We start from the raw sequence: 11442 nt of genomic DNA, 5'->3' as shown, positions 1-11442 counted from the left end.
TTCTTTATTATCTGTTAAAGCAGTGGAAATCTTCAACAATCAGCCAACTAATAGTGTTGGTACATGTAAGAAAGCAACAAGAGGCGAAAAAAAGGAAGCTTCCCTCGGTTTAAGGAAGGAACGGAGAGTGACTAATGGTGATGTGGCATTTTGGGTTTGGGTGCATCTGAGCAAGCAGAAGATGTCAGCTCAAAAGTCTACACAGTTCTCTAGCATGGCTCACTTTCTTAAGAATTCAGTGGTTGAAGTTAGGTTATTGCTATCCGCCTGTTACTTTGCCGCCATGATGGTAGTCATCCCGGCATTTGCCTGTCATTCCAAGAAGGAACAAGGAAGCCTCACGCTGTGCCAGCACAGAATCCTCTTTTATTTATTTAACCACTTCCTATTGTTATTCTCTTGTCATCTCTTAGACTTGAAGGGACACCAACGCTCCTCTCACCAGTAATACCTATTTTAAGATAAAGGTTCCAGTGACAAAAGCTTCCAGCTGGCCCACTTGCAGTCCTCCACTTCATCCAACCAAACATGCGGCCGCCATGCCGGGGAGCGAGCCCCTACACGTCATGTCCTTCCCCATCTGTCTCCACTTTCACGTCTTCATCTGTCATGTGGAAATAAAAGGCTAAAATGCCCCAAAAAATAATCTTAACACAAACGGCCCTGTCCTCGTCTTCCTCCCCGGCGCTCAATGCGATGATGTCAGCAGCACAGGGCAGGCATGATAAACTTTCTTGTCCTCTTTGTATTCCCCAGTCCGTTGCCTGGGTGTTTCCCTTCTTCAGAGAGTAAAACAGCAGCTGATAAGACACCCCCCCTCCAGTGGTTGCAGTGGTTACCTGGCTGCAGCAGTGATACAGGGTCAGATCAGTCCAGAGTGCAACGCGGCTCACCCCTCACCACAGCAGTCAGGCTTGGAACTCAGTGGCTAGGATTGTGTATTGTTTTTTGTTTTTTTTCAATACCGGTGCTAAAACGATACTCTTAAAACGGTGCCGGTGCCTAAATGATGCCTGAACCAATACTTTAAAAAAGATTTTTACAAAATACACAAAACGACAGCCTGCGTCATTTAAGAATGGCTTGTTTATTGCTAAGGCCGTATGATCAAAATTAAAAGATTTACTAAAAATGTAATAACAATAACTTATTTCACCAGTAGCTTGATGGAAAAAGGGTATTTTGCAAGAATTTTGCATGCACCACGAGACTGGCGAGACAAGTTTCAAGTGAACGCGGCGTCTGTGTTGTTTTTCCAACAAAGGCATCTGCAGACTGTTACGTCTCGGTGGTGGAATCCTCTACAGGGAAATGCAGTCACACCGTATGTTAGCTGTCGGCATTTTAACCATGATTGATCCAGCTACTAGCTAACGGTAGGCTAACGTTAGCTGCTGCCAAGTGGATCATGTTAACTAGCGTCACATGCAGCAAAGCTTCTGTTGCCTCTAACGTCCGTTTCGGAGCATCAGAGGGCAGCGAAGGCATTTCAGTGGTACCGGAATCCACGTTACTAATCGGTCCAGCAAATACCGGTTGTTAAGGCACCGGTGCCATAATAGCACTGAGGTTTTGGTACCCAAGCACAAAGCGTTCCAGCCTGGTGTTAAGTTACTCTGTTAATGTTCTTAATGAATTTGCTCAGAAAGGGAGTCCGGCTGCACCGCTGGCAGTCTTCACGTGCATGTCAGGAGTTTTCCTGGGGGATCTCGTTACACAATGGAAGCGTTAATTTGCAGGATTCAACCACTTCCGGCACCGGCTGGTACACCTTCCCTGTTGTGGGCTGAAAGACAAAACAGCAGAATGAGTGTTTGTGGAGACAGAGAGGGGCCTGTGAGTAGAGCATACACATTATTTGTTATTTTATTTAATTTTTTTCTAAAATATACCTTAAATTCTTTGTTTCCGGTCAACATCATTTCCTTGAATATTGCGGAAGGATCCGGTATGGTGGGGCAAATAATCTGGCGGTGCCTATAAAACAGACACAATGACAGGTATCAACAACCCGAACAATCCTCCTAAACGTCTTATTTGAAATGTCAACAGGCAAATGTTTTTTTCAAAAAACATAATATTGCTTTGATTGTTCAGATATTGAACATTTGGTAGCAATTTACATTCCACCACGGTAATAAGATGGTAATAGTGGGGTAACGTTGTGATAATAAAGAGGTAATATATAGGTAATAACCTGTAATTACCAAAGTAATAACTGGGTAATAATCACAATAATGAGACAGATGTAATAACATGCAATTACAAGGTAATAACTAAGGAATGGGTTTGATCTGGGTCTTCAGCTTGTACAAAATGCTGCTGCACGTCTTTTAACAGGCACTAGCAAGTATGAGCACATTTCACCTATTTAGCTTCACTCCACTGGCTGCCCGTCAATTTTAGGATTCATTTTAAATTCTTTTAATTGCTTTTAAAGCCTTGAATGGCCTTGCCCCCCCTTACCTCTCTGAGCTGCTGCACCCCTACAACCCTAGCCGATCTCTCAGGTCAGCTGACCAGCTGCTCCTGACGGTGCCTAAAGCTAGGCTTAAGCTCAGGGGGGACCGTGCGTTTGCCGTCGCAGCTCCAAAACTTGGAATGGCTGCCTCTGCACATTAGACAGGCCTCCTCTCTGTCTCTTTTTAAAAAACTCTTCTTAAAACCCACCTCTTTTCTTTGGCTTTTAACACCAGTAGAGTGATGATTTTATGTGTATACCTTTACCACATGCCGCTAGTGCATTTTGGTTGTTTTTATTTTATTATACCTTATTATATTTGTGCTTTTATTGTGTTATCTATTTATTCTGTATGATCATTTTGTGCAGCACTTTGGAAACCTTGTGTTTGTTAAAATTGTGCTATATAAATAAAGTGGATTGGATTGGATTGGATTGATGATGACCATATGCATATCTGGGTAGTGGTAATATAGTTATATTAATATTGTAATAACATGATAATAATGGGGTAACATATGTTGATGTTTTCCCAGTATTATAGACTACTATCAGCTTAATACCTTCCAAATTAGATAAAACACCTTGGAATTTAAAACTGGTAATTACCATATTATAATGTTGAAATTTATACACCCTTTATGTTCCAAATATTTCTCTTTTGTTTGAAGGTAAGACTTAACAAAAATTATATGTTTAATCTTGTGAATTCTTACCTGGAAACCCGTCTGGTATTTTCTGTGTAACAACCATGAGTGGTGTAAAATGCAAAACTGCCTGTTTTTAGTTTTTTTTTTATACATGGTTATATTACAATAACAGAGGTGTAGACAAGGTGTCCTGAACAAACCTGCAATTTTTAAATAGTTTAGCCAGCGATTGTTTTTTTGCTGCCTCCAGCTTCTTTTGAAACTAAATTTCTCTTCTGGCTGTGGCAAACAGCAGAGAACAACACACCTTCGGCGTTCTGTGTGTGTTTCACGTTAGGTCACGGCAGTTTCTATGTCGCAATGTCGCTATGACGACCAGCCACGCTCGCCTCACGTATGAGGCGGGACTAAATCTACAATGGAAAATGGAGGATGGGAGAACCAAGTCGAGCAGAACTGGGATTAGCAGTGGGTAAGCGCCATTATCAGTCACCAAATCAATATTTAGACAAGGATAAGGTGTTGCAATGAGCTCAGTGGCATGTTTTCCTTGTTGCAGATCTCAAATATTGTTGCACAGAGGAACATTTTACAACATCCACTCTTGAAATAGATTACATTTGCAAAGGAAATTAGGTATGAAGCAATGTGGGCGCCCAGCAAATGTACTTGTTACCATTGTTACCGGCCTACTGTTCTGTTTTCCTGAAACATACCTTCGGAAGCAGTAGCAGGACAGAATGATGCAGGCAGACAGAATGATGGGGACGACGATGGCAACCACCACCAGTGTCTTGTCAGGAGGCTCATCAGCGCCTGGGAATGAAGAAGAGACCCGTTTTCTTCAGCTTTCAAGACTTTTTCAAGCTTTTTGCTTGTGTTACATGTGGTAATTTGATAGAAAGTTGTTACACATACAAGGAAGGAAAAACTTCGGGAAAGTTGTAATGCAATCAAAGTCAACGTGTGTGTTTTTTTTCCTGTTAGAAGCATCATTTGATCATTTCTACGTGCAGAGAAACCACCAAACATGACTGATAAAACATAAAAAGGCAGACAGAGCGTGGACCAAACGAGAACCCAATATTTCAGTGCTGTCAGACATGAGAGCGAACAGCTGATATTGCGACTAACACTGGCTGATTGTTGAGTTAAAGCATCAGTTACATGCTGGTTTGGCTGCTTTTCTACCTGTTTCTGTCATTTTGACATTTGACACACATTTGCCAGCCAAACACAGTTTTGCATCAGGATCTATTTTGTTCCTTTCAGTCCGACAAGAAATATAAAACCCACTGGTGAGACTTAAATCCTGTATGAATTGATATATCTATTTTATTTTATATAAGACATTGAGGAATAATGTAGAGCAAGCGGAAATAACAGGTCGTAGAATGCCGTTATTGACCAATCAAAATAGAGTATTCAACAAAGCTGTGTAATCATTTGGAATAAGGTGAAATGCACACTGTGAAGAATATAATGTACTCAAGTGTGAAAATCTGGTGATCCTTTGACAAGTATACACTGCAATAAATGTTGTTTTAGTGCACCTAGAGAGAACAGTGTAACTATAGTCTATATCAACAATGTTTTATTTTCGGAACTGTTCAGGTGCCGCCGGAAATTCTGCCAGATGTCCTTTACATTCCTCTGCTTTTGTGTTGTAATTCTAAACTCGGGTGTATTTATGAGGACTAGGGTTACCTGCTCCTCAGATCTCTGCAGGGTAAATCCACACAGCTAGCTAGACTATCTGTCCAATCAGAGTTTGACTAAAACAACTTCTGGATTTACACACGTTCCACCAAAACAAGCTCCATCCGGAGACAATTTTGCAGCGGCACCGTGGCTACGTCCGGGCGCTTAGCACCTCCCTAGATGATTGTGACTGGTTTAATGTAATGCCAATAAACCAGAGCACGTTTTCCTCACATGCCAAAACACTGTGTGGACTAGCCAAACCCTCCTCCGCAGCACTGTGGAGGAAGGTCTGGCAATGCGAGACTATTGTAAGTACAACTGGTTGGACAGTTACCAAAAGGTACAACGTCACCGAAGCCGCTGAATATTTCCTTGACGTAGTCACTGGTCCTGGCTCGGGATTGGAACTCGTAAAGGCATCTTTTATCGTAGTGGATCTGGATAGGCTCTCCGTGTGTGATGAAGTTCGAGCATACCTAAGAAATAGTGAGTGAGCGCACAAAACCGCAGTGTTGCGTTTAATCAGGTATGGAAAAACTACAGTATGGGATTTTGTTTAGTATAAACAATGAAATTGACTGCTCACTTTGGGCTCATTGCATTTCTTGTAGCAGACCTCGTATACCCAAAGGAAATATTTCCCAACCACTGGAGGGGGCCAGCTCAGGTTGAATTTATCTCCCACAACACTGATTTTCAGCTTTGGTGAAGGTATTTCTGAGGACAAAAAAAAGAAGATATCTTTCTACTTGTACTTGGCTGCAAACTATTAAAAAAAACTTCACTGGTTATATAAGTAGTTTCACAGCAAATGTTTTTATATTTACTTTCACATTTTGTGAAGACATCAATCATAAACAACTAGAGGTAACACCAACCAAGCACAGGTTTAAAAGTGCTCCATCCAGCTCCAGTGTCCAGCAGTATGTAGATGTCACTCATGACAGCATTGACTTTCAGATAACAACCGCTCCTTGGCGCACTGCTGTAAGGCCGATCACACTTCTTTAAACCCTTCGAAAAATTACCACGAACCCTGTGAGGACAACATGGGCGGCAGATGAGAGAAAGGCAGAGCAGGGAAGGAGGCCACCGCTGGCAGAAACACATTTCTGCAATTCAGTCAGTCGCCACTAGATGCTCATAAAGTTCTCAGATTATCTTCTGCCCATTAATATCTGTGTGGGGTTATAAATGCAAATAAATAAACAATCGCAAACTAAAAAAAAACCTTAAAATCACACGTAGGCTGTTAACCTGCACTGCTGCTGGCCAGGTGAGCACTTCCATGCAGAGATCTCAATATTCTGGCTCTTAATCCTGGTTTATCCTGAATTTATGCCGTATTAAGACCATTTTGTGTCGGCGGCAGAAACTTTCCTCAGGCACTAGGAACCCTTTGAGGAACTCGTTGCGTTTCGTGTGCAGAGACCAGATTGTAAATTAAGTTCTGGGGACATTAAAAACTGTTAAATAAAAATCTGTTTCCACTTCCCCTGATCAGGTAAATTAAAACAATAATGTAAAGTCCCTCAGAATATCAACAACCATCATGACAACTGCACATATTTGGAGACATACTGGTAGCTCCTTTAAATGGGCTGTTACTGTAATCCTCACCTGTAGAAGAGATGAACGGGTTTATTCTCTGGGATCCAGGAACAGTTCATTTCTGTGGCGTTGATCAAACATTTGACGTCCCTCACTTTAGCTGTGCCGAAAAAAAACAAAGAAGTCATATACAGGCGTGCAAAAGCCTTTAAAAAGCCTCATCGTGGATGCACCAGAGTATTTCAGCTTCCTGCTTCTTACCTCGGGGCTTAGGGGTATGAACGGTAATGGCCACGCGCGTGCTCTCATTCAAATGATCATCACAGGATTTACCGCCAACTGTCCAAACGTAGAACGTCCGACGATCAGAGCCCATCTCTTCTGTGAGAAAGCTCTCTGTGAAATTTCTCCAAATCGTGCACCCCCTAGACTGGAGAAAAAACAACACAGGTTTCAATGACGGCTATGCTTACACATATTCAAACACTCTGCTTCCAACCACCTCCATGTTCAGGAAGGGACCGTTTTGAAAGCTCCCTCCTTTTTTGTGCGCACCTTGAAACTTTTGTTGTTGCGTGTTTTATGTTCATCCAAACAACATGCATTTTTAGTATTTTATATTAGACAATGGGTCTTATGCAAGAACCTTTTTCTAACTGTTATTCTAAACCTCGCTTACTTTTTTATGTGAGAAGGGCTTGGCCTGAAGTTAAATGCTTAAAAAGCATATTTCTCTGCAAAGTGCTTGTTCAAGCCAAGAGGTCTGCATAAAGACTGAAACAGCTCGAATGAGAGTCTTGCACAACGCCTTATGAGTATAGCACTGTATTTAGAAACTGCTGATTAAAGTGTGTTCTTTGTTCTCATAAAGGAAGAATTGTCCCGTGACCTAGCAATAATCTAATCAATACACGTTCAACGGCCGACTCTCAAATTTGCATAGATTGACTGAAAGCATAGCTGCTGTGTTCTCACACCCAAACACACACGCACACAAACAAACAAATACCCAAGAGAAAGTTACCTACTTTATCAGTTTGATCGCGGTACTTGTAAAAGACCTCCCCGTCCTGCAGACCCCTGGGCAGCTGCCAGGACACGTTGACAGTAAACGGGTTCGGCCAACTGTAGTTGAGCCCGGTCGGGGGAGGACATGGAGCTGTAGGAGGACAAATGAGGATCTAATCTCACCTGAATGACGTCACTTAAATTACACATTCCTGGTGCTTGAATCAAGAATATGGTGCAACGTATTTCCATGGAGACATACGTATATATATATATATATATATATATATATATACTGAATAGATTCCTATTATATTCCTGCAAGTGACATTTTCTGTGACCACATAGCAATAAAATGACCTCAGTGTTCCAATTTTGTAAAAATCCAGGTAAATTTACCTATAAATTCAATAAGCTTCGGAACATAAAAATTGTTCTATACCAAGGTAAGTCTAGTAGGATTAGTATTGTACAATAAAATAAGTTTATGTTTCATATGGGAATGCTGAGGACAGAGTAGGAGTTATTTGGGATTGTTAACATGAAGGACAACTTTACATTAGAGGTTCAATATGATAAATAAAAAAAAAAAAAGTTGTTTTGCCTGTTTGTTTGTTTTTGTTTTTTTACAATGGAAGTGAATGTACCTCGATATTTCTTAAATACATTGTTCTAGAATATGTGCAGTAAGCCTATATGATAGCTATTATGGGAATGTTAAAGAATTCCAGTCGATTTCAACACGTAGCTGTTTTTTTTTTAATTTGTAGTTCCTACACCGTGTTATCCTCCTGCTAGAGTCAGCACCCAACAGGCTTAAACAGGGCAAGTTTTAAACGTGTTTTTAGCCTTAACATGTTCCAAATGGCATTACAAGTGCCTGTCCACGATAACACGGTGTAGGCAGCACTGATTATTTTCATTTGTTTCGCTACTGACAGCACTAAAAATTATAAAAAAAAAACAGAACTACGTGTTGAAATCGACCGGAATACTCCTTTAATCTAACCTCTTCCATAGTGCTTCGATGTGATGAATGTGCTCCAGTGCCTATTGTTCGCAGGCTCCCCTCACTACTTTCCAAAATGTTCACAAAGATTTACGGCAAAAATATGTGATATGCTTTTTTGAAACAGCTTGTCTGAATTGAAATATTGTGGTCTCTTAATATTAGCCCATAATACTGAACATTTTTTAATTAATAAGTTATAACAAAACCATTATATATATATATATATATATATATATACACATACATGTATACATATATAGATATATACATATATTTATATACATATATATTTACATATATATGTGTGAGCTCTTCATATAGCTCATATATATAAGCTTTCATAAAAAAAATTGGGGAGAAATTGATCTTAATGCCTTAATTAAAAAATGAGGAAAAATCCAACCTTTAAGGACATCAATTTCTTAATAACCCCACATCATCACATACCCTTCACCATACCTAGAGATTGGCATGGTTTCATGTCACTTAGCCTGATAGCTTGTTTGATTTGCATTGAGAGATGATTTTATGGAAAGTATCCCATGCCAGTCTCTAGGTATGGTGAAGGGTATGTGATGATGTGGGGCTAGTTTAATTCCAAAGGCCAAGGGGACTTTATCAGGATGCGTATTATACTGATCCATGAAATAACTGGCCTTTAAAAATAAAAATCTGCCTGCCTCTATGGGAATTTAACATAGGGGTGTACTCGTGCCCCCTGTATTTTAAGGAAGAAGATTTATTTATTGAAGAAACATTATTCATTCACAAAATTCATTGTAAATGAGAATTTGTTCTCAAACAGTTTACCTGGATAAATAAAAGTTAAATAAAAGTTAAATAAAATAAATAAAAACAAAGACAATCGGTGTCCTTAAAGGTTGGGTTTTCCCTCATTTTTTAATTAAGGTCAATTTCAATAAGATGGATAATGAAGGAGTGTTTACCTGTTGCTTCACAGCGGTACACCGTTTTCATGGCGGTGCATAGAAAGAAGTAGAAAAGGTCCCGGGTTAAAGCCATGTTTGGAAGCGTCTGAGGGGTTATTCCGACTGGAAGCGCTTCAACTCACTTGGTCCTCTTGTGCTCCGACTACAAAAAAAAACACTTGGAGCCCAACAGATAATGCCACTGTATACACCTGTGTCAAAAAACAGTCGATGGGATTTCTATCAAAAATTAAAAATTAAAAAAACAACAACAAGAGGAAATGGAAGGTAAAGTATCTAAAAGCACCGTGTCCTAAATCCCGGCCAGTCCGCGGTGCCCGCTCGGTCTACCGGGAACAGCGGGGCGGAGTCGCCGTGAGAGAGGGAGGAAAGCTGTGACAGCTCAGGCATGACAGTGGCCCGCCAGCGGCAACGTTCCACCTCTTCCCTGCCGTGTCCAACGCAAGACACACGTAGCTACCCGCAGTCTAGAGAAACACTGGGCGCTAAAGACTTCAAATGAGTTATATGAAGCTGTCGCTTGCATATGTGCAGGGTTCGATTAATGAATGTCAGACGGCGCATGCGCGGGACCTTAAGTGCGCTTTCCCAAACCAAGCGCCCTGCCATTTCTCCAGGAAGTCGTCGGCCTCTAAATGAGTCTAAATCAATAGGCGGATTAATGGCTTTATGCAGCAACAAACAGTAGAGTGAACAAACTGATGTTAGGGAACATACTGTCCATATTTGATTTAAGCTGTATTGTTTTCTGAAACCCTGTTGCACTTCCAATGTATACATTGCTGGCCATCTTTCACTTACATACACACATTAACACATTTTACAACACATAAATGGTGGTCCAAGGCTGTTTTGTAGGCTGTCATGGCTTTGGCCCCTTTGTTTCAAATACTTAAATTCTTAAAGGAGTGCTCCCGTAATTTTGTATAAAGTCGTGGGGCTCACAAGGGACAGACTAAAAAAAAGAATGGTCAAAATTGATGCAGCAGAAGTCAAGATATCCTGACTTATGGTGGTATAATATGGGTCAAGCTCAAAAAACGCTGGATCTCACACTTCCCATAATGCAACTCAGGGGTTTTCATACCTGGCTCATGATGTCATGGGAATGTAGATTGTTTCTGAGTATTTTACAATTTAAAGTTTAGAATGAATTCCATGACAACCGGGTAACATCTGCAGAGATGTATCATGCAAAAGGTATGATACCTAGTATCAGTAGCTGATGAAGAAAATAACAATTTCTTCATCAGCTATTGTCTCCAAGCACAAAAAAAAGAACTTTCTCTTTCTCTTTTCAAAGTTTTTATTGGAAAATGGCTTTCCAAAGTAGGTTGGACAAGCAGCTGCACATCAGTATACAATGCAATAAAAACGGGGGGGGGGGGGGGGGTTCTCTCTGCTAGGACAGATTTGAACTATAGAGTCCAAAGTGTTACAAATATAAATACATACATACAGTACGTACAAACATACAAGGAAACTGGATTTACTTTACAGCATGGCAACAAATTATGTACATTCGCTTAAATATTATTCATCTCTGCTAATTACAGTGTAGCACTTGTGAAATACTGTAAAGAACCAGCATGTGATAAAGGTATTGTTACTTGAGATAAGGTATTCTTTTCAGGAGGCGAAGCACAAAGGCACTGCATCTCAACCCAGATGTTCCTTACTTACTCACTGTACTGAAGGAATTCTGATCACCCAAGCTGTGATCAGTGTGTGTCCTGTTAATGACTCATTTACAGAGAATACTGCTTTATGATTGTTCTAAAGCTCTGATAGAATTTCTAATCATAATCTTTTCCGCCACATTATTTCTTACCGTCTAATACAATTTAGAACATGGTTCACCAAAAAGCTTTCTTTATATTTACAATGCAATTGAGCTATGTCTAAGTTAAGCAAACCCTTCTTAAAGGGGGAAGATGCACCCGTGAACTAGTTATTACCTTAACTGAAGAGCTTCGGAGTAATTGGAATGGTTATATGACTTTTTTTTTTCTTCGAGTTGAATGGGGGTTGTCTTGCTTCCCCCTAGCGCCTGTGAGCGGAAAAACCACCCTTGCAACTTTTGGCCGGCCTCAGCGTCAGAAAGTA

General features: G+C 40.4%; 2 protein-coding genes across 2 annotated transcripts in view; both read right to left on the bottom strand.

Moving 5' to 3' along the window:
- Window positions 1-769: 769 nt before the first annotated feature.
- Window positions 770-9833, bottom strand: LOC116707064 (uncharacterized). The gene is made up of 10 exons (XM_032544211.1): window positions 9334-9833; window positions 7395-7525; window positions 6628-6796; window positions 6436-6526; window positions 5694-5851; window positions 5402-5532; window positions 5150-5291; window positions 3828-3927; window positions 1893-1977; window positions 770-1786 (listed from the first exon to the last, which is right to left on the bottom strand). The coding sequence occupies exons 1-10, from the start codon at window positions 9407-9409 to the stop codon at window positions 1688-1690; spliced, it is 1182 nt and encodes a 393-aa protein (XP_032400102.1). The 5' UTR covers window positions 9410-9833; the 3' UTR covers window positions 770-1687.
- An 805-nt stretch (window positions 9834-10638) lies between these two features.
- Window positions 10639-11442, bottom strand: part of LOC116669434 (dedicator of cytokinesis protein 11-like) — a 79581-nt gene continuing 78777 nt past the window's right edge. The window contains 1 exon segment of the mRNA XM_032499318.1: window positions 10639-11256. The gene's annotated coding sequence lies outside the window, so the exon portion shown is untranslated.

Source organism: Etheostoma spectabile, chromosome 19, assembly GCF_008692095.1.
Source record: "Etheostoma spectabile isolate EspeVRDwgs_2016 chromosome 19, UIUC_Espe_1.0, whole genome shotgun sequence".
Lineage (NCBI taxonomy): Eukaryota > Metazoa > Chordata > Actinopteri > Perciformes > Percidae > Etheostoma > Etheostoma spectabile.
This window is presented reverse-complemented; position numbering and strand designations above follow the sequence as displayed.

Coding starts and splice junctions, on each gene's coding strand:
- LOC116707064 (XM_032544211.1), bottom strand. CDS start 9,409: ATGGCTTTAACCCGGGACCTTTTCTACTTCTTTCTATGCACCGCCATG. Junction 5,292..5,401: donor AGAAATGCAATGAGCCCAAA/GTGAGCAGTCAA, acceptor ACTATTTCTTAG/GTATGCTCGAACTTCATCAC. Junction 3,928..5,149: donor CGGTGACGTTGTACCTTTTG/GTAACTGTCCAA, acceptor CTTCATTCCCAG/GCGCTGATGAGCCTCCTGAC.